The sequence below is a fragment of the Elephas maximus genome, chromosome 2 (assembly GCF_024166365.1).
Source record: "Elephas maximus indicus isolate mEleMax1 chromosome 2, mEleMax1 primary haplotype, whole genome shotgun sequence".
Lineage (NCBI taxonomy): Eukaryota > Metazoa > Chordata > Mammalia > Proboscidea > Elephantidae > Elephas > Elephas maximus.
This window is the reverse complement of record NC_064820.1, coordinates 119,868,040-119,892,266: the sequence shown is the minus strand read 5'-3', so window position 1 is coordinate 119,892,266 and position 24,227 is coordinate 119,868,040. Positions and strand designations below refer to the sequence as shown.

At 37.4% G+C, this 24,227-nt stretch overlaps 1 protein-coding gene across 13 annotated transcripts in view; it reads left to right on the top strand.

Moving 5' to 3' along the window:
- TMEM232 (transmembrane protein 232) overlaps window positions 1–24,227 on the top strand; it is a 409,022-nt gene that overhangs the window by 91,846 nt on the left and 292,949 nt on the right. For 12 of the 13 annotated variants that reach the window (XM_049871958.1, XM_049871892.1, XM_049871926.1 and 9 more), the window contains 3 exons: window positions 2,542–2,641; window positions 7,529–7,698; window positions 16,183–16,343. In XM_049871958.1, coding sequence (XP_049727915.1) covers window positions 2,542–2,641; window positions 7,529–7,698; window positions 16,183–16,343 — 431 coding nt within the window. The remainder of the gene's footprint in view (window positions 1–2,541; window positions 2,642–7,528; window positions 7,699–16,182; window positions 16,344–24,227) is intronic. The other variant, XM_049871935.1, reaches the window with a different exon arrangement.

Below are 24,227 nucleotides of genomic sequence, written 5' to 3'. Positions count from 1 at the left end.
TGGTTAGCAGTTGAGTGCAGCTGTTTGTGCCACCTAAGATCATTATAGAGAGAACATGTACATAAATGACAGAGGAAGAGAGATGCACAGAAAGTCCCAGAATTCCTTAGAGGTATGAAAAGGTAAACTCTTCAGTAGCAATCTCGCCTCTCAGAATATTACAGAGGGAAGCTTTTAAAACCATTTTTCTAATCGTAGTTGTAACTAGGGATAGCCTACGAGTTGTATGAAACTCATGACCATGTTGTTGTTGTTGTTAGATGCCATCAAGGCAGTTATGACTCTTTGTGACCCTATGTACAACAGAATGAAACACTGCCCCATCCTGTGTCATCCTCAGAATCATTGCTGTGTTTGAGCCCATTGTTGCAGCCACTGTATCAATCCATCTTGTTGAGGGTCTTCCTCTTTTGCACTGACCCTCTACTTTACCAAGCATGATGTCCTTCTCCAGGGACTGGTCCCTTCTGATAACATGTCCAAAGTATGTGAGGTGAAGGTTCATCCTCTTCGCTTCTAAGAAGCATTCTGGCTGTACTTCTTCTAAGACAGGTTTGTTCATTCTTTTGGCACTCCATGGTATATTCAATATTCTTCACCAGGACTGTAATTCAAAGGCATCAGTTCTTCTTCGGTTATCTTTAATATTTGTCCAGTTTTCATATGCATATGAGGCGATTGAAAATACCATGGCTTGGGTCAGGCACACCCAGTTGCTCAAGGTGCATCTTTGCTTTTCAACACTTTAAAGAGGTCTTTTGCAGCATGTTTTCCCAATGTAATACGTTGTTTGACTTCTTGACTGCTACTTCCATGGGCGTTGATTGTGGATCCAAGTAAAATGCAATCCTTGACAACTTCAATTTTTTCTCCATTTATCATGATGTTACTTCTTGGTCCAGTTGCGAGAATTTTGTTTTCTTTATGTTGAGGTATAATCCATGCTGAAGGCTGTAGTCTTTGATCTTCATTAGTAAGTACTTAAGTCCTCTTCACTTTCAGCACTCAAGGTTGTGTCATGTCCATATTGCAGGTTGTTCATGAGTCTTCCTCCAATCCTGATGTGGCCTTCTTCTTCATTTAATCCAGTTTCTTGGATTATTTGCTCACACACAGATTGAATAAGTATGATAAATGGATACAACCTTGACACACATCTTTCCTGACTTTAAGCTACACAGCATCCCCTTGTTCTGTTCAAACAGCTGCCTTTGGTCTATGTACAGGTTCCTCATGAGCACAATTAGGTGTTTTGGAATTCCCATTTTTTTGCAGTGTTATCCATAATTTGTACATGTTTATAATTTATGGATACATTTACAAATATTAATGATGTATTGTCAAAATTTATTTTACTTTAACAGTGGTTTGTGATAAAAAATATTTGGAAATCACTGCTATAATAGGAAGTGAATGACTTTTGGAGCAATCTGCATGTCCTCGGTGCATAGTCCAGTAATGCTACTTACTAACTTAATAGAATCATCAGTGTTTTTTGTTTTTTACATGTAGGTCTAATAATACCCTGAACTGTTGTTAAGAGGATTGGTGAGTTTGGGATATATATGTGTGTGTGTGTGTATATATATATACACACAAATACATACATACATACATACACACATGTAAAATCCAAAATAAATAAATATATATATAATATGTACATGTATATACACATACACACATATATATAGATAGAGAGATATTTATTTATTTATTTCCTGGTATGTTTTTGATAGTTATAACTATTGTTATTGTTTTGTTCTTCTCCATAATGTTATGGTATAGCAACTAGGCAATTAGTACTCCATTTATTTCTGTATTTTATGTGTTTTTTTCTCATTTTCTGTGTAATCTTGCATATCATATACTTTTGAAGATATGATTTTCTGTAGTCTATCTAAATAGAACTGTTTTAGCTGTGCATTTTTTCAAACTGCATAGAAGTAAAGCATTTTATAGTGCTTATTTAGTAATTACATTTTTTTCCATGCGGGGATGGGGAGCTTAGTACAGCATACTAGCACAAGCAGACTATTTCTCAACACCATTTGAAATGATGTTTTTCAAACTCCTTTGACTGATTGCCCGTAGGAAGGAGTATTTTACATTGCAGCCCTGACCACACAAAATGCACACTCACTTATATACTGAAACAAGAGACAGTACAATGTATTATGATCTTTTCTGCTTTATTTAATTAAAAAAAAAAAAAAACCCTCTCAGTTGATATCATGACCCATGTAAGGGGCATAACCTGTAGTTTGAAAAATACTGTTCTTAAGGGTCTAGAACAAAACAACATTCATCGTTGGGCATTTTATGTAATGTAGGGATGATATATGAAAGTCTTTTGGCTGAACCAGCATTTCAACTTTGATATAAATATTTTAAAGTTATTTTAAAAGCACGTAATTTCAAGTGAGTTTGAAATTGTTTTGTGAAAAGTAAATGTGATAATAAAATAGTTTATTTTTTCTCATGGTTTTTAAACATTTATTGATGCAACACAAAAATGCTTTCTTCTTTCTCTTTTGACAGATTGGCTATTTGGTTTTCTTACGACTTTTTGTGTTTTTCCTGCATGGTCACCTAGGAGGTTTTAAAGCACATTTACTTAGGCTTCAACAATATTTAAACGGTAGGCTATCTTTTATTTTGTAAACTTATAAATGTTTTATGTTATATTCTGGGAAGCTCAAGCTGTCACTATAAAGAGCGTGAGCTGTAGTTTATTTTTGATGAAAGATAATAGCTAAAGAGTTGAAGAGCACAGCTTCTAGGTCAAATGTATGTATTCACCTTTTGTGCTACTTAACTAGCTGTGTGACCTTGTCTGTGACTCAGTTTCTTCATCTGTAATAGTATCTACCTCACTGTTGCTACCCACCAAAACCCAGAAAGTTAAATTCATATTGCAATAAGATAATACTAGTGGCTATGAAGATGTGGGACTACAGTAAGGAGGAGCTGATGCAGAGGGCCAGTTAGCTATGGCAGTATATAGGCAAGAGATGTTAAAGGCGTGAGCTATCACAATGGAAATGGGATAGAGTAAAATACTTTTGAAAAATATTTAGGAGATAAAAGAGACTGGACTTAGTGAACAATTGGATCTAGAGTATATATAAGGGAAAGTGAGAGAGTAAGGAGGAGCATTAAGTTTTATATATATTGACTTATAGGATAGATACTATGATGCTCTAAGCTGGGAAATGTTGAAAAGACATTGGAAATTTTGAATCTGAAGGTTACTCAGGTATGTATAATTAGCGGGCTGTTGAAAATGTGAGTTTGGAGTTAGGGAAATAAGTGAAGCTTGGGATATAGATTTGAGAGTCATCTATGTTAATGTGGCTGAGATAATTAGGGAGTGAGAAGAAAGAAATTAATTTTAGGAATAGAATCTTGAGGAACACAAACCTTTAATGGATTATTGGAGGAACCAAACAAAACCAAAACCAAACTTGTTGCTGTCTAGTAGAGTTGCCCCATAGGGAGTCCAAGGCTATAAATCTTTATGGAAGCAGACTGCCACATCTTTCTCCCTTGAAGCATCTGGTAGTTTCAAACCATAGTCCTTTCTGTTAGCAGCTGAGCACTTAACCACTGCACTGCCTGGGCTCCTAGTGGCGGAACAGACACCCATAAAAGAGAATTAAGTTATGGCATAGAAATCCAAGGAGGGGAAGTTCAAGAAGATCAACATTATCAAGAGCTGTGCAAGTGTTGAACAGTTGTGTTGTTAGCTGTTGTGGAGACAGGCCCTGACTCATGGTGACCCCATGCACAGAAGAAGGAAATCCTGCCTGGTCATGCACCATCCCTATGATCTGTTGTGAATTGGACCTTTGTGATCCATAGGGTTTTCATTGACTGATTCTCAGAAGTAGTTTGGTTGGTCTTTTTTCCTAGTTTCCTGGACTTGAAGCACCACTGCAACCTGTTCAGCCTCATAGCAATACATAAGCATCCACTCACAGAAGGTGGTTGCTGTACATGAGGCACGTTGACTGGAAACCGAACCTGAGTATCTCACATGTAAGGCAGGGATTATACCACAGAACCACCAGTGCCTTACTGAAAAATCCAGTTGCTTTCAATTGGGCTCTGAGTTGTGATGACCCCATGTGTGTGAAAGTAGAACTGTGCTCCATAGTGTTTTTTTCAATGGTTGGTTTTTTAGAAGTGGATCGTTAGGACTTTCTTCTGTGGAATCTCTGGGTAGATTTGAACTTCTAACCTTTCAGTTAACAGCTGAGCACATTACCTGTTTGTATCACCCAGGAACTCCTTCATTAAATCGTAGGATATCTGAAAATTGGTAATGGGTCTCTGCAATGAGGAAGTCGTTATCTTAAGGGAGCATCCTCAGTCGAGTGGTGGAAGCAAAATTCAGACTGGAGTTCAATGAAAAGTGAAGGGAGAGTTTAGACATAAGATAGAGATTGTGAACTATTTCAAAAACATAGCTTCAAAGGGAAGGAGAAATATTGGTCAATCATTTAGATCAAAAAACAAGGTAAAACACGACCCATACCTCACACCATACGTAAAAACTAATTCAAAATGGTTAAAAGACCTAAATATAAAGCCCCAAACTATGAAAATCATAGGAGAAAAAAATAGGATCAACACTAGAGGCCCTAATATATGGAATTAACAGGATACAAACTATAACGAACAACATACAAACACCAGAAGATAAGCTAGATAACTGGGGTCTTCTAAAAATTAGACACTTATGCTCATCAAACGACTGCACCAAAAGAGTAAAAAGAGAACCTACAGACTGGGAAAACATTTTTGGCTATGACAAATCCAGCAAAGGCCTAATCTCTAAAATCTACAGTAAAACCCAACACCTCTACAGCAAAAGCACAAATAATCCAATTAAAAAAATGGGCAAAGAATATGAACAGACGCTTCACCAAAGAAGATATTCAGGTAGGTAACAGACACATGAGGAAATGCTCGTGATCACTAGCCATTAAAAAAAAAAGAGAAGTGCAAATCAAAACCACAATGAGATACCATCTCACCCCAACATTACTGGCACTAATCAAAAAAAAAAAAAAAAAAAAAACTGAGAAAGTAACAATTGTTGGAGAGGCTGTGGGGAGATTGGAACTCTTATGCACTGCTGGTGGGAATGCAAAATGGTAACAACTTTGGAAAACAATATGCTTCCTTAAAAAGCTAGAAATAGAAAAACCATATGATCCATCAGTCCCACTCCTAGGAATGTATCCTAGGGAAATAAGAGCCATGACATGAATAAACATTTGCACACCCATGTTCACTGCAACATTATTCACAATAGCAAAAAGATGGAAGCAACCTAAGTGCCCATCAACAGATGAATGAATAAACAAACTATGGTACATACACACAATTTAATGCTATGAAATGATAAAGAACAATGATGAATCTGCAAAACAATTAACAACATGGACGAATCTGGAGAGTATTATGCTGAGTGAAATAAGTCAATCACAAAAGGACAAATGCCGTATGAGACCACTACTGTAAAAATTTGTGAAAAGGGTTTGCAGACAAAAAGAAATAATCTTTGATGAAATGAGGGAGGGGAAGGGTGGAGAGGGAAAATCACTAAATAGACAATAAATAAGTGGTAACTTTGGTGAAGGGTAAGACAATACAGGATACTGGGGAAGCCAGCGCTACTTGACCAAGGCAAGGTCACGGAAGCTCCATAGACACATCCAAAGTCCTTGAGAGAGCAAATTACTGGGCTGAGGGCTGGTTACCATGGTCATAGGGACCATCTACCTCAACTGGCATAACATAGTTTATAGGGAAAATGTTCTACATCCTACTTTGGTAAGTAGCATCTGGGGTCTTAAAAGCTTGTGAGCAGCCATCTAAGATACTGCAGTAGTCTCACCCTCTCTGGAGCAAGGGAGAATGAAGAAAACCAAAGACAGAAGGAAAAGATTAGCCAAGAGGACTAATGGACCACAAGTACCACAGCCTCCTCGAGACTGAGTTCAGCTCAACTAGGTGCTGCCTGGCTACCACCACTGACTGTTCTGACAGGGATTACAATAAAGGGCCCTGGACAGAGCTGGAGAAAAATGTAGAACAAAATTCTAACTGACAAAAAAAGAAAGACCAGACTCACTGGTCTGACAGAGACTGGGGAAACCCTGAGAGTATGGCCCCCAAACTCCCTTTTAACTTGGTACTGAAGTCACTCCTGAGTTTCACCGTTCAGCCAAAGAAGTCAGGAGGGGACAGGAAAGCTGGTAATGGGGAACCCAGGGTTCAGAAGGGGAGACTGTTGACATGTTGTGGTGTTGGCAACCAGTATCACAAAACAATATATGTATTAATTGTTTTGAGAAACTAATTTGCTCTGTAAACCCTTATCTGAAGTACAATTAAAAAAGAGTATAAAGAAAAAAAAATAAGGTGAAGAGAAGATTAGTATGTCATAGGCTAAAGGAAGCAAAGACAATATATAAGAAAGGGAAGAATAGTTGATGGGAAGAGCTGTAGAGGAGGCAATAGGAGGTGATAGAAGCGTTTTGGAGAATGACCAGTATGTACCATCACTACACGTCTTAACAAGGTATGAAACTGAGAGGAAACTGTAGACTGGCAGAATAAGAATCTGGGCCTATCATGTAACTCCTTGCAGTGTTAGATATATTGGCTTACTAAATATTCTGATGATGGTGGTAAATCGTTTTTCAAAAATTATTTGAATAAAGTCTCAAGTTCTCAGATTAGCTTGTTATTGTGGATTTGCTCTAAGAGTACCAATGTCTTTGTTTTAGGTAAGAATAAAATTCCTAGATTTGGCCCTCTCACCAAGTACTGTTAAGTAGAGCCTTAGGCTAAATCTCTTTCTTCAGCAACTGTCTATTCCTTACCTGAGGCCATTAGCAGCTGTTCTCTATCCACAGGGCCCCATCAGAAGAATGGTCATTATTAGTTTTTCCACTGTGTGGATAGACTGAAACTCAGACTGCCTGAATGTTTATAGAAAGAACAGCACAGAGACGGTTCTGCTAAATATCACGTAGTCTAATGTTAATGACATAATATTGCCCATATTTAAGTAAATGCTTTTAAAAATCAATATTAACACCTTGGAAAGATAAAACTAGAGAAGGGGGTTAAAAACAATGACATTGATTTGTTTGTGGAATTATAATTTCCAAGTATCCATTATGAATAAAGTATCTATTATAACTTGATTTATTTTCAGCTGGGAGCTTCCAAGCATCGTTGAGCAGTAACTATATTTAATTGGCCATTCAACCATTATGCAGTTGCTTCCTGAATTACATACACTTATGAATTATTTACCTTGCAGTTTTCTATTACACCACCAGGGGTCATACGTAACATTATAAATCTTATATATTGAGGGAAATGTACAGCAGTTTCAGCATCCAAGTACTGAATTTAATTATAGCTTTATAACTAAAAGACAAATGAAACACAGTACAAAATATCAGTGAAATCTTTCTCGGAAATTATTTTTTTCTTAAAACAGTGCTTTCTTTATCTGAAGAAACGTATTATAAGTATCCGAACATCTTTTCAAATGTGGCATTCATCCTGAAAACCTCGGAAATTATATATGAAAGAGTACTACTTTCTGAATCAACTTTTAGCCCTAATGGAAACACAGAAGGATATGAGAATGTGTATTCGGATATGGAGGTAATATATCCTGGTGCATGACGCTGTTATTGAATAATTGTGCTTGCCAATTCAGCAGGCATTGCTTAAGATGAGCTTAGCTGTGGGCTGAACAGCAAAGACACTAATTCACGCAACATGTGTACCGTTTTTGGGTTGTAATGTAATAGGGTTAGTAGTGGGGCACCAGTATGCACCACTACTGCTTTAAATGAAATAATGCCATAATACATTCTCTCTTTTAGATTCCCCCTCAGCCATTTAATTTAAAATTTCAACATAATTTAAATGGACTTAACATTTTAAGATACCGTGTTTCTATTAAAGGGAACTGAAACCAACCAAACCAAACCCACCGCTGTTGAGTCAAGTCCGACTCATAGTGACCATATAGGTATAGGACAGAGTAGAGCTGCACCATAGGGTTTCCAAGGAGTGGTTGGTGAATTCGAACTGCCGACCTTTTGGTTAGCAGCCAAGCTCTTAACCACTGTGCCACCAGGGCTCCGTTAAAGTGATACGAAAAGTGCAGGTTGTTCTCAAGAGTAAGTTTAATGTTTTTTGTGCTTTTGCAATTCACATATAATATGCTGTTAAAATCAACAGGATTTTTTTTCATGGCTCAAAATTGAGGAATTAAAATAATCTTGTTCGCTGCCATCGAGCTGTACCCCAACTCATAGCAACCCTTGCATAACAGGGTTGGACATTGTGATCCATAGGGTTTTCATTGGCTGATTTCCAGAAGTAGGTCACCGGGTCTTTCTTCTTAGTCTTTAGTCTTAGTCTGGAAGCTCTGCTGAAACCTGTTCAGCATCACAGCGACACACAAGCTCCACTGACAGATGGGTGGCGGCTGCACTTGAGGTACACTGGCTGGAATCATACCCACGTGTCCTTCATGGAAGGCCAGAATTCTACCACCGAACCACCGCTGCCCTCACAAAATAACGCTGGCATATGGAAAAACTTGTCTTATTTTCTGTCAGGTATTAATGACCAACTTTAGAGAAAACTACCTGTCCTAATTATATAATCCTTGATATGTATTGTATTGCGTATTATAGAAACTCAACTAAAATGAGCCGTATAGTTGTGTGTACACCTTATGGGCTGATAAAATTCAAAAGAGATACTTTAAACTTTTAACAGCGTAAGAATTGAAACACCTCACAAAATTTAAGGAAGATTCTGTTTTTAAATAGCTTTATATGTTTTTTTTTTTTTTTTTATGAGTTGCCTCACAATTTTCCCATGTTTTGCTTGGCCCTTTAATAAAATTAGCTATAATTTAGACATATAAGGGGAAAAAAATTAACCACATCTGTTTTTATTCTTTCTAGGCCTCAGTGTTTTCTCTTTGGTTCATTAATTGGTGAGCCATTTATGTAGATAATAATATACACTAGTTACTTGAACCCTTGCTTTTAATTACAAATGAATAAAAATTATGAAAAACAGTGATCTTGTTCTTTAAGTTTCAAAAGATGTTTTAATGATAAATATAATGTTTTCAGCAACAGAAAGAACACAAATCATGAACAGAGAAGACCTGGTCACCAACTGGCTGTGTGATCTTGAGGAAGTCCATTAAGCGCACCAAGCTTCCATTTGCTTATCTTTAAAAAAAAAGTCATCATCATCATCATATTTTCCCTGGAAGGAGCCCTGGTGGCACACTCCCAAATTATTTCAACCACATTAAAATAGATGATTCTCAAATCTATATTCCAAGCTTCACTTATTTCCCTGGATCCCTGATGGCTTAGTGGTTAAAAGCTGGGTTGCTAACCCAAAGGTCGGTAGTTCGAATCCACCAGTGGCTCCTTGGAAACCCTCTGGGGCAGTTCTACTCTGTCCTGTAGGGTTGCTATGAGTTGAGTTTGACTCGATGGCAATGGGTTTGATTTTAGGTTGGTCACTTATTTCCCTAATTCCAAACGTACTTTTTCAACTGCCCACTGATTATACATACCTGAGTAACCGTCAAATTCAATATTTCCAATGTCTTCACAAAGTTTCTCAGTGTAGAGCATCATCTGCTAACTGAAAGGTTGATGGTTTGAACTCACTAGACAGCCTGCAGACCTTTTGGTTAGCAACCCAGCTTTTAACCACTAAGCCTTCAGGGCTCCAGGGAAATAAGTGAAGCTTGGAATATAGATTTGAGAGTCATCTATTTTAATGTGGTTGAAATAATTTGGGAGTGTGCCACCAGGGCTCCTTCCAGGAGAAAGATGTGACAGTGTGCTTCTGTAAAGATTTAGACTCTTGAAACCTTATGGGACAGTTCTACTCTGTCCTATGGGGTTGCTGTTGGGTCGGAATCAACTCATCGGCAATGGCTTTGGTTTGGTTTTTTTAATCTACAGGGTTGTTGTGAAGATTGCAAGAAATCATGTGCTTTATAAATTATAAAGTGCTATAAAAATATAAATAATGATTAATGAAAAATATGTTTAGCAACTCACTTTAACAAAGGCATATAATAATTTTCATCTAAGGACATGGTTATGCTGACTTAGTGTAGTGATTTTAATGTTTTCTTTTGAACAGATAAGACACTGTAAAATTTTGGTGAAAAGAATGTTCTGGTTATTGAGTCAGGCACATACATAGCAATGAGATGGAAACGTATTGCTGTACAGCTTGGCCTGGATTATAAGGGGCAAAAAATTGTTAATATTTGTCACACTTTGCTTAGAATGGGACAAGTTGCTAAGTCTCTATGCACCTTTCTCCCCACCTTTTCTGAGTTCTAGTTCAGCCCTAAGCATGTAGTTCTGTAAGGGAATTATAACAAATTTTGACCTATCAGCTATATTACACTTGTTTTCTCTCCCTAAGTCTCCTGTTGGTGCAGAGGGTTAATGTGCATGGCTGCTAACTGAGATGTTGGGGGTCTGAATCCATGCAGAGACACCTTGGAAACAAAGTCTGGTGATCTACTTTGAAAAAATCAGCCGTTGAAAACCCTGTGGAGCACAGTTCACATGGGGTTGCCATGAGTAGGAATCGACTCGATGGCACTGGTACTAGTTTCTCCTCCTATAGCCTCATAATATAAAGAATATAAAAGTGTAGTCACAGTGTGGAAACCCTGGTGGCTTAGTGGTTAAGTGCTACGGCTGCTAACCAAGAGGTCAGCAGTTTGAATCTACCAGGTGCTCCTTGGAAACTCTATGGGGCATCTCTACTCTGTTCTGTAGGGTCACTATGAGTCGGAATGGACTCGTTGGGCAGTGGGTTTAGTCACAGTGGCGCTAAAATTGCTAATTAATTTAATTAGCACTTGAACGCATGTCTTAACTTTCCCCAGTTTCAGCCCAGTTTCTTCAGAAGGATTGCTATAAATTAGCCTCTCAAGTTCATTTGCCATTCATCTCTCTCTTCTTTTGGTAAAAGAAAGGGAAAAGATATGGACAAGAAAGGAAATATAAAAGATACATTTGCATTCATGTTTTCTTCCTTCTTTATCAATAGATGATATAGTAGATCATTTGTGAATTTCTTCCTAGAGTCTTTATGCCCTGAGAATGCTAAAGATCCATGGCATTTTATTTTGGCCACTCTAAAAAAAAAAACATTTTTTTTTTTTATTTGCCATATACTTACTTGTATGGGAGTAAAGCCTACTTATTTAATTTGCTGGCAAGGTTCTGAGAAAATGTCAAAAAAAAAAAAAAAAAGCAACACAAAACAGCAGCAACAACAACAAAAAACCCCACATCAATTCCGTAGGATATACACATTATAACATGGATGTTCATCCTATTTAAGAATGGGGAATTTCCTTTCATTTGCTGCTGGAACCCATTTCTCCTTTTAATGTTCTTTTAAGCAGATCTAGACACAGGATTGCCTTTGACTTTGACAAATTGTACACTTTAATTAGCTCTGTGGATTGCAGAGTCAGAATGCTGGATTGAGTTTTCCATTCTGTCTTTTCCTTAAGCTAAATTTGCTAAGCACAGTTGTCACATGGTAATAATAACTCAGCTCTTTGGAGAAGGTAGGTTCAAAATGCAAAAGATCCTTTACTAAATAGTTTTTTCTCTTCTAAGGTCTAAATAGTTCTCAGAAAACTAGCAACCATACAACTGCACTTTCTAATGGGCCTACCAGTTTTGTCCTTTAACTCTTTAAGTACTTGGTAAGCCAAACAAAAAGGTTGGTGGTTCAAGTCCACCCAGAGATGCCTTGGAAGAAAGCCCTGGTTGTCTGCTTCCAAAAGGTCAGCCATGTGGTTGCCATGAGTTGGGATCAACTCAACGCACTTGGCTTAAGACAGAGGCATTATCTATGTTTGGGACATATTGTGTTGTACTATAATCATAAATGGTTAGTAGGAATTGGATTAGTCTGAGACATAGGTTCTTTAAAATTAGGAGTATCATCCTATGATTCATGCCCTATTATCCTGGTAATATATTTGTACTGAGAGGGTCCTTACATGGCAATGTCAACCAGTTGCTCTGAAGTTGATTCTGGTGCATGACGACCCCCTGTGTGTCAGAGTAGAATTGTGCTCCATAGGGTTTTCCAAATGGCTGGAGACAGGATGTAACCTAAAAAGCTCTCTTTGAGCAAGCAAAATGGAGCCTAGCCTTCAAAGCTCATTTCTGCTATAAAAGAGAGCCTGCCTAGACACTCAGAGCCTGGGAACTTTAAGTCTGCTTAAAATTCAAGCTGATATGGTTATCTGAATTCTCAACCAAGAGCTGATTAGTTAGCACTTTTATAGGTGGGCTACTCAAAGTAGGCATTGTAAAAGCTGTAACAATTGACAGCCCAAAGTAAGGGGACGGAAGGGTAAGAGAACTGTAAGTGGTTGTAGAAGCCAGGAAACAAAAACAAAAACAACCCTTGGGAAGTCATTCAATGCAGTGCTCAGTGCTTCTCAAACTATCTATGATAAAGAAAACTGTGATTGTTAAGGTTGTGTGTCGGCTTGGCTGGGCCATGATTCTTAGTGGTTTGATAGTCGTATAATGTTGGGATCACTTCCATGATGAGATTTGATACGATGTGATACCTCCATGATGGAATCTACTGTGAGTGGCCAATCAAATAAAAGGGAGTTTCCTTGGGCGTGTGGCCTGCATTGAATATAAGTGGATATTCTGGCAATGCTTGTGGGCTTTTGCTCCTTCTGGATCCTGCAGCTGGCTCCTATTATCTGCCCTCCAGTTCTTGGGACTTGAGCTAGCAGCTTCCCTGTGATCTTACCTGCCGATCTTGGGATTTGTCAATCTTCACAGCCTGTGAGCAAGCCCTGCTCTCCAACCTTCCGATCTTGGGTTCACCAGCCCCTGTGGCTACGTATCTGGAGAAGCTTCTATCCTAACCCACAGACTTGGGACATTCCAGCTCCTGCAATTACATGAGTCATTTCCTTGACATAAATCTCTCTCTCTATATATATTTATACACTTTACTTGTTTTGCTTCTCTGGAGAACCCAGCCTAAGACAGAACCCTCTCAACTTTTTTTTTTTTTTTAATTTCCAGTTCATCACAGACTGATACTCTTGTAAAATACAATAATAATGAATTATTAGAAAAATAAAATTAAAAAGACATGCAAAATGTAAGCCCCAAATTCTATTATTAGTTTGAATTATTCTGTCAAATTGTCATAAAAGTTTCTAAATATTCTTAATTTCTGTACTCGTTAATAGTTTGCAAATGGCACTTAGCATCCATCCACACCTTTAGTAGGACTGATTTACTGTAAAGGCAAAGAACTCTCTACCACCTAATAGCTCTGGGAGCATTTTCCCTCTGGTCTTCAACACTGATAATGAGTGTGATGGTTGTATTAAATCACATCATCACCATTATTGTATTATCAAAAATGGTATATTTATTCTTGGTTTTGAAGAATGTAAGGAAGAAAATTTAGCAAGATGTCCATGAACATTCTTGAAATACATAAAATTCATGCAAATTCGTGATAAACTTCAATTATCTGGAAAATTTGCAAGTGTGGTGTAACTCATTTGGTCTGTGAGGATGCCAACACCCACCAGACCAGGAACATACCTGTAGTTAAACAAGTTGGGTTTCTTTCTTGTTGCAGAGAGAGAGAGAACACACATCACTGGGAAACCATGGAGTGTCTCCATAACAAGCTATTATAGGAGTGGAGCTTTGGTTGGGTGAATTAGGGAAGGGTGTAAAAAGTGAGTGTTCTTTCTAGGTTGATGGCTTAGTTATCTAGTGCTGCTGTAACAGAAATACCACAAGTGGATGGCTTTAACAAACAGATTTATTCTCTCACAGCCTAGGAGGCTAGAAGTCCAAATTCAGAGCCTCACCTCCAAGGGAATGTTTTCTCTCCCTCTTGACTCTGGGGAAAGGTCCTTGTTATCAGTCTTCCCTAGTCTAGGAGCTTCTCAGTGTAGGGACCCCTGATCCAAAGGACACATTCCGATCCTGGAACTTTCTTGGTGGATTGACTCCCTATCCTCTTTGCTCCATTCTCTCTTTTATATCTCAGAAGAGATTGACTCAAGATACAACTTAATCATGTAGATTGAGTCCTACCTCATTAACATAACTGCCTCTAATCCTGCCTCATTAACATTATAGAGGTAGGATTTACAACGCATAGAATAATCACCTTGGATAACTGAATGGTGGACAATCGCACAATACTGGAAATCATCGCCTAGCCAAGTTGACCCACATTATGGGGGGACAAAATTCAAGCCATAATAGTTGGCTATCAGAAAGGAGGACTAATTCTATAATTGGGTAATGTATGGGTGGCACAGTGACTTTGTTTTTCTCTGTGCTTAGAAAAAATTTTGAAGTAGGCTTGTTTTGTTTCATGGTTTCCTGGTGTCAGAACAGTATTGCCTAAGGCTTATACTCTGTGAGTCGGGTTATGTCCAACAGGAGAACAAAATAACCTGGCTGTGAGCATCAGACTGTGGTAGCTTGTAATAATACTGATGTCAAATCAGATACAGACATCAGGAACTGTTTTTCTTCTTTCTTAATGATGATTAAAAGTGGTATCATATAAAATTGAAAATAAAACTTAAATCTTGTTCAGTGTCTAAATCTTGATTTTTTTTTTTTTTTTTTAACTAGCTACTTTCAGGGAAATTTCTCTAGGGACAAAGCACAAGTGTATTAACACAGGAATTTTTGATCTAACTGAACGGTCTATGTAGTCATGTAATAGCCATGATTTAAAAAAAAAAAAAGATTGATTAAACTGAATTTAACTAGTCAAGCCATTCAAAAGTTTCATAACATACCTACTTAATTATTTATTCAGAATAAATTTGTTATATGTGGACTGTCAGGCATTCAGGCTGTGACATCTAGAGCAATTTGAGAAAAGAACTTCATTTATATGAGTTCAATTTTTTTGGGTGGGCTCTACCCCAAAGCAGACAATTGAGTTATTTGGATAAAATGTGTGCATTTGCAGAAGTCAACATGTTTCAGTCTGATGTCTTACATTATTTTCGGATAGAGCTTTCTACGGAATATTCTAACATTTTAAACACTGACTTGATTTTCTGAATTATTGTTCCCAAGAGTCAGTAGCTTAGTATAGAGACTTTTGCTCCTGCCTTTATCTCCAGCTTCCAGCAGAGTTCCTGACATAAAGTAGGTGAATACACATTTGTGGGACTTAGCTAAATAGTTTATTAGAAACTGTTACTATGTCTTCATTTAGAATTTATAAGCGAACTTCTGGACTTCTATCTTAAGAGTAATCAACATTGAATTATCTTTAAATTGTGCTCCTGATGTTTTACATAATAAGCAAGAACTGGAAAGCCCTTTAGAGTTTGTTTAAGTTTCTTTAGAGCATAAAGGCATATAATATCAACTTGGAGTTAGCAATTGAGTTAGTAGTTGTATACATATCACAGGATGTATATTTGCATTTTTACTGTGACAAAAATTTAGTGAGAGTGCTTTATCATCATTATCTAATAATAAAATCAGGTCCTTTTATACCAATTACTTCAATAGAGACCAATGAAATCAGTGAAACTATAGGAAGCACTATCGTGGGGGGGGGTACAGTAACAGTTCATTTGTGATCTGAATTTGTAGACTTTTAAAATAGACACTTAAAAGACATTGGCCACATCCAGGTAGGCATATATTTTGGTCCTCAAAGTGAAAATCCACATTTTTAAGCCTAATTTCTTGTTAGATCATTATTTAACCTTTCTCCTACCCTCTCTTCCTCAGATGTCGAGGAGAACTAAGAGTCTAAGAAGCACAAATGTGTCTTTCTAATATAATAGTTGTTCCTTAGAGCATGTAAATTTTTTGTCATGTTGTCCTTAGATGATGTAGATGTTGTGTCATGTTAACTATATATACTTACAGGAATATACTTGTGTAAATTGCTTCACTTCTTGATACATGAAATGGAAGGAAGGATGCATTTTCATTTGCATATGTAAAACTTATTTTCCTGTTTATTGAAATCAAAGAACTATATCCCAGAAATGTTTTCCTGTTTTAGTTCCAGAGACATTTGCGATTTAATCAGGGAGGGTATGAAGTTAACCACCTGCTCTGGCACTGTGTTGCTGCTTGGTCTTGCGTTCAGAACAACAGTCCTAAGCTGAACAATGTGCTTGAACATCTCAACTTCCATAAAACACAGCTTCAAAATAAATGCTGGTAAGGGTAAGCCTATAAATCCACAGTAACTCATGGAGCAACCTTTGTGCTTAAATGTTAAGTAACCTTTGTACTTAAATGTTAATCACACCTTAGTTGACTATGAAAAAAATTTATAATCTCAGTTCCAAAGGCAAGGGCAGTTTATATTTTTTGTGTTAGTTCATTTCATCAATAAATTGTTCTTACCTTTTTTGTAAAAATGCATTTATGCATTGTACAGTTTGCCTTTATTAAATGAAATTTATTAATGGTAAGAAGTTCTATTCCTACATTTAAAAATGTCCTCTATTTTCCAAGTTGTTGAACAATAGCAATGAAATGCAGTTTACTATCCTTGAAAGAAATTTGCTAAGATTTTATTTTTCTATGCCTTACTTGTATAACAAAAATGAACCTTGACTGATAATCATTATTTCCTTCCTGTACGTATGTTAATTTGAGAAGGGAAAAGGAAGTCTAAGTTATGTATAAAAAAGGTCATGAGTTCAATGAAAGGAAGAATTTTAAAGGAGCATTTCTAAGAAAATTGATTAGAGGGTATCCCTTTTCAATCTTTGAAAAGGAGCAGAGCTTCAAATTCCTTTTTTCGATGCAAACAGTAATAATCTATCATTCTGTGTTGTTTGGTGCTGTCAAGTCAGCTCCTGCTCATAACAACCCTATGAACAACAGAACAAAACACTGCTGGATCCTGCACCATCCTCACAATTGTTGCTATGTTTGAGCCTATTGTTGCAGTCACTGTGTCAGTCCAACTTGTTGAAGATCTTTCTCTTTTTCACTGACCCTCTACTTTACCAGGCATAATGTTCTTCTCCAGGTCCTGGTTGCTCCTGATAAGATGTCCAAAGTGGGTGAGGCAAAGTCTCTCTGTCATCTTTTCTAAGGAGCATTCTGGCTGTACTTCCTCAGAGAGGGATTTGTTCATTCTTCTGTCAGTCCATGGTATATTCAGTATTCTTCACCAATACCGTAATGCATCAATTCTTCTTCAGTCTTCATTTTTCATTGTTCAGCTTTCACAGGCATGTGAGGTGCTTGAAAATACCAGGCGCATCTTCGTCATCAAAGTTGACACCTTTGCTTTTTAGCATTTTAAAGAGGTCTTTTGCATCAGATTTGCCCAATGAAATGCATCATTTGATTTCTGGACTGCTGCTTCCATGGCCGTTGATTGGTGATTCAAAAAGAATGAAATCCTTGACAACTTCAATTTCTTTGTCATTTATCATGATGATGTTTATTGGTCCATTTGTAAGGTTTTTTGTTTTCTTTATATTGAAGTATAATCCATACTGAAAGCTGTGGTCTTTGATCTTCATCAGTAATTATTTCATTGTCTTCACTTTCAACAAGCAAGTTTGTGCCATTTGCATATCACACAGAGGATTCTAGGGGATTCATGTATATGACTTAGGTTCCAAAAAAACAAACGACTAGAACTACTTTATTAGAAGACTCTTACTTGATTAAAAAAATTACATAAATTATATGTTGTCATATAAAATGAATGTTACATGATTTTGTCAAATTTATTTTCAAAGTACTTTAATAAATACCAAATAAGTTTAACTAAATACTGAGATAGTAAAAGTGGCTGATTACAAATACTTAATTCTGTAATCAATTATTTTTTTAACCAATTTTCAGTTTTACTGTATTGTCTCAACATTTAATTATGTGCTAATAATACATGCTTAAGATTGTCTATAAATATTTATGTACTAATTTTTTCATTCTTGGTATTTTATAGATTTGGGGAGATTGGAGATAATATAAAACTGTTCTTATGAAAAAAAAAATTCTTATGAGATGAGGCAAAAATGGCTTGTGCCCATTTAATGAGTGGGTCTCATTTTCCCATTTCTAATGCTGACAGTCAGTAGATGGTTCATCGTGTATATCCCTGTCTGACTTACTGTAACCTCCATTATCAAGATCGTACCATACAGCAAGAAACAAGTGGAAGAGATATTTTCCAATGAGCCTGCAAAAGGGAAGGCCCAGGATCCATGAACAGACTTAAGTCAGGCAACCACAGAATTTGAGCTGCCTTGCTGGGGAAGTCGGAATCGACTCGACGGCACTGGGTTTGCTGGGGAAGAAGCAAAAAGACAAGGAAAGGGCATGCACTAAAGACAATAAATTACAAAACAGGGAGAGAGAAGCAGAGAAAAAGAGAATGCGGGAGCCCACTCCTTGCAGTCATGCTACTGGCCTTTATCTGGGAAGTTTAGCTGCCTTGGGCTGCAGATGAGCAGCTTGCTCTAAGGCAGATTTCCATTTACTAGTGTTGAATTTTATATGACATATCATCATCTCTCAAAGCTCCACCCTGTGGTTTGGCATTTTATAAACTGCCCAATTTGCTCTGGGGAGACGGTTCAGCCCAGTGTAAAAGGCTTCCTAATCTAACATGAAAATAATGAATTGTGTTTATAATTGAATTATTAGTCAATAAAGACTGCTGAGAAATGCAGTATGGCATTTCAGTAGAGCAGTATAACATATAAAATTATATTTCCCAAAGCAAAATAGCTGATTTAATGTGCTCCATCAGTGTATTCCAAAAAAAGCTTGGCAATTTAAAACTATAACTACGTGGCAAGTGTTTTGCAAACATACAGCATTTGTGTTTGGATCAAAATGAATCAAACAAAGAATTCACTGTTTTGCATAGGCAACAAGACCTTTGCTTTTCACCTGGATTGTGTCCCTGAACCTTATTAGTTACAATGATCATGAGATAGTCTAAGAAAAGCCATTCAAATAAAGCTTGCCTCAATAATTTTCCTGCATGCCTCATGAGCTCCTTTGATTCATTTCCTAAGTTTCTTATTGATCCTTTGATTCTCTGAGCTAATTATAACCATTTAGTCTGTACCAGTAGTAAACTTAAAATTTGTGCTTTATTACTTTATCATGTAAAAAAATTCAACCTCAAATTAGAAGACCTGAGTTTTAGTTCTATCTTTTGCTACCTGTCTGTTTTTGAACAAGTCACTTAACCTCTATGAAGCAAAGCTTGTTTAGCAGTTAGGTAATAATAGCCAGCTCAAAGAGTTGTTAAGAAGTTCATATAAGTAATTTGACAACACTGTTTACACTCTGATTTCACCCCCCCCCCGCCACCTCATTACAGCTGCTAACGAAGAGGTCGGCAGTTCGAATCCACCAGGCGCTCCTTGGAAACTCTATGGGGCAGTTCTACTCTGTCCTATAAGGTCGCTATGAGTCGGAATCGACTTGACGGCAGTGGGTTTGGTTTTTGGTTTGGACACCTCGTGTCCTGCATTATTCAGATTTGAACTATTTTCCTCCCAAAACAGGCTCCTGCCTACTGAGTTTCTACCTCCTTACATGATACATGTCCTGTCCTCAAGCTAACCCAGTTCAACACCTTCCCTCTTCCACCTCACTTTCCCCATCCAATCAAGTTAAATACAGTAACTTCATTTCAGAACAGTTCTCCTGATCCCTATTCCCACTGCCACAATCTGGGTTCAGGCCCTTATTGTCCCCTGATTATTACGGTTTCTTGTTTCTTTGCCTTAAACCTCCAGCCCACCCGCCCCAGTAATCTATCCTACATCCTGCTGCCAGAGTTACAGTGCAGCTATGATTACATCACCCTCCAGCTTTAAATTATTCAATAAGAACTGTTATAAAACAGCGCAGGGGTTACAGCCCAGTGCAGCCTCTCATAATGTCAAACAGTGCAAAAACGAAGACTAAAGGATCCTGCCACTGGGATTAACTACAAAACAACCAACCAAACAGCCAGATGAAGTGCCTGATGAGGTTGGATGGAGGAAAACAATCAGGGACCTTCTTAGACCTCCACCCTATGAAAAAGCAGTCATTGCTTCTCTGACGTACCATTCCTACCCCCAATCTTGCCTGGAGCTCCCAGACCCAGGATCTATTCCAATCTGCTGTTCTACACTGGCTGGAATGCTGCTTCCGAAGATGGGCAAGGAATCTACATTCATTTTTTGTCCAATTTCCATTTTTCTGCATACATTTTAATATTGTGTCTTAGTTATCTAGTGCTGCTGTGACAGAAATACCACAAACAGAAATTTGTTTTCTCACAGTTTAGGAGGCTAGAGGTCCAGATCCAAGGTGCTGGCTTCTAGCAGAGCTCTCTCTGCTGGCTCTGGAGGAAGGTCCTTGTTTCTCCTGAGTTTCTGCTCCTGTGCAGTCTTTACGTCGTTTGGCATCTCTCTTCCGCCATCTCTGCTTTTCTTGCTGCCTGTTTAATCTCTTTTACATCTCGAAAGAGATTTTACTTAACACACCCTGCATTAATCCTCCCTCATTAACATAACAAAGACAACCCATTCCCAAATAAGATTATAACCACAGGCATAGACATTAGGATTTATAACATGTATTTTAGGGGAATACAATTCAATCTGCAACATATTGTAAATTCCAGAAAGTAAATGGTATGGGCAGTAGATACTGGAAATGCAAGGATTATGGAGAAGTAGTTGCCAAGATCAAAGCGTCATAAACAGGCGTAGAGAAAGAACCCTTGTAGCAGTCATACTAGAGACTAGATTTGCATGCTCTCCCATTTTTTTTCTACTGGTAACTACCCAAAAGAAGGAAGTAACAAACAAAAATTCTTTAATTTTCTTAAGTGGTGAAAATCAAGAACGAGATCCTGACCACCCTCTTCTTTATACAATGAAGATTGATACTATTTTCTTTCCTTTTTTTTTTTTTTTTAATACTTTTCCTCTCCTGCAATGTCTATGACTATAATCTTGAGTTTCTGATCAGATTTTGGTTAAATTATTGTATAGTGCTGTGTTTTCTCCTAAAGGATTATTACATATTTATATTTAATTTTGTGGTCATATTTATAAAATTATTTTGACATAATAAAATTTGCCTGTTTTCCCCACTCCCTGACAGCCATTTCATACTATGATCTGGCATTCATTAGCAGTATTTAATTACTATTCCTCCCTTGATTAACTTGAGTAAATTTCTAAGTGTGGACATGGGTGTTCTATTTTCTGAGTGCTTAACCATTACCTAAGAATAACTTATTGTTGCCTTTATTAGCTAGGAATGATGTTATGTCACAATTTTTTTTCTTTTCTTAACCTAATATGCATAGTGTGTATTTTTGTGTGGCAATGGACTTCTGTATTCACTTAAAAAAAAAATGCCCTTTTCAAATCTCTAAATGTTGCTATAGTGTTTTCTAACTTACACAGTTATGATGAGATGCTCAAAGCCATTCCCCTTCTCTTTCAGCTTTTATTTTCAGTCCAGAATTTTTAAGATTATCTTTGTTACTTGGTAGCCAAAAATTAGCTGATGTCCTCTCTTATGTGCACTGATCGTAGAAGTATATTGAGGCTATTCTTCTGCTTTCCTTAGAAAGCTAACCTGTTACTGTTGATTCTAACAGTATAGGACAGAGAACTGCCCCACAGGGGTTCCAAGGCTGTAAATCTTAACGGAAGCAGACTGCCACATCTTTCTCCCATGGAGCAACGGGCGAGTTCAAACTGCTGACTTTTAAATTAGCAGCTGAACCCTTCACTACCGTACCACCAGGGCTTCTTCCTTAGTGAACAGCCCCCACTAAATGAGGCTTGTTTACAAATGCTGTGTCTACTGGTCCACATTTCCTGAAAACCTTATATTTGCCTGCCATTCACGTGTTGCCAACTCCTGCCTCTCTGTGCTTAGAGTTTTCTTACATTATGGTGGGAAAACCCATATATTTCTCATGGATACCTGAATTAAGTTTTGAGCTTCTTGTCACTGAAAACATTTTCTTCAGTGGAATCCCATTTTCTTCATAACTTTAAATACTTCAAAGTTTCTTCTTCTTCTTTCTTTGGTTGTTTCAAATGAAATTTGACGGTAAGATTAAGAAAAACCATGAGTTTCAGTTTGCCACCATTAGAGGCAGTTTTCCTGTACATTATGAAAGAATTTCTCAAGTCCCTTTCCAAGTACCACTTCAGCTGTTAACTTCCTCAACTATTTTAATTTTAAGTCTATTTCTGTAATTTTAATTTTCTTGCTGTATCTGCATATCTTGTTATCCTCCCGAGTCACGGCTTTTTATTTTAGTCTCTTCTTTCTGTTCTTTTCTAAGATGACAAGAGTATTATTGTAGAAATATCTTCTAGTTCCTGTAAGAAATCATTTTCAGGAGTGTAGTTCTCTCTGAGTTTTGATTGATATTCTGTTTAGCCCTTGCATGTCACATGCAGGACTTTTGCCCTTTTTTCCATTTTACTCATTGTAGAACTAAGAAAAATTTATTTAAAAAAAAAAAAAAACTTGGTATTTTTAAATAACAGATTTATGTTCACAGCACATGTTAAAGAGTTGTTAGAAACTGCAACCCTCAGCATGCATTATTCTCGGGGAGCTTGCTGTAATCTTCTGTCCCTTCGATGTTGTATCTGTGAGGAGAAAGTACACTGTGGCCAGAACTCCAACGGCAACACTTGTCTTCCCCCAGTCCCTTACACACATATCCCCACAAGCACTGTTTCCAGCCCTCTTTGTCATCTGGAAATTGTCATCTCTGAATAAGTATGGAGAGATGAGAATGAAGCACAGAAATAGTACTCTGATTACTTCAAAAATCAGTACTACATACTAAAGAATTGGCTGCATGTTCCCTGATTCTGTGAAAAACAAGGTGGATAGTAGAGGCTTGTGTTTGTTTTCCTTTTAACTCTTTGGGGAAAACAAGGCTACTGTGTTTCTGAAGTGGTACGTAGGTACTCCTTATTGCTTTTCTTCATCTAGCTTGCTCTTAGTGACCTCTTTTTCATTCTTAGTTTTCAGGGTCATAGTGGACATTATCAGTGTCTTTTGAAATATTTTTTGGAAGGTTGGCGTCTTAGTTATCTAGCACTGCTATAACAAATACCACAAGTGGATGACTTTAACAAAGAGAAATTTATTCTCTCACAGTCTAGTAGGCTAAAAGTCCAAATTCAGGGTGTCAGCTCCAGGGGAAGGCTTTCTGTCTCTGTCAGCTCTGGAGGAAGATTCCTTGTCATCAGTCTTCCCATGGTTGAAGAGCTCTCAGGTGCAGGGACCCCAGGTCCAAAGGACGCGCTCTGCTCCGGGTGGTGCTTTTTTGGTGGTAATAAGGTCCCCCTGTCTCTCTTGCTTCTATCTTTTATATCTCAGGAGATTGCCTCAAGGCACAATCCAGTCTTGTAGACTGAGTCCTACCTCACTAACACAACTGCGGCCCATCCTCCCTCCTTAACATCATGGAGTCAGGATTTACAACATATGGGAAAATCATACAATACTGTGAATCCTGGCCCAGGCCAATTGATGCACACATTTTTGGGGGGACATAATTCAATCCATGACAGTTGTAATAAGCTGTGTAAGAATTTGCTACTTACAGACATTTTAATTCCATCTTTTAAAGTAACAATCTGGTCATTGAGGAAATAGTTGTAGAGGTTTAAGGAGAACCTAGGAAAACTGTCTTTCGTGGTTATTACCTTGAATACTGATGTTCTTAATCTGTTTATAAGCATTAATATGTCTAATGCTCTTTATGTAGTCCCTGGTTATAATAATTTAGTTGATTTGTGTTGGACTGCAAGTCAAACTAGCTTAAGTCCAGTCCAGGATCTGGTACTCTTCAGTTATGTGCAGTGTTACAAAATTAATTTTGGAAGTTAAAAAAATTAACTATGTTATTTTAGACTAACTAAATCTCTGCCTTAGATTCTTATTTACAAAATCAGGGGATAATCTCTAATAGCTATAAATTACTTTGTATGTGTTTAATTTCTTGGCATTGTAAAATCAAGTCAATATTCTGGCAATTGTGACTTTGTGTACTATAATGAGGTCACAGAGAAG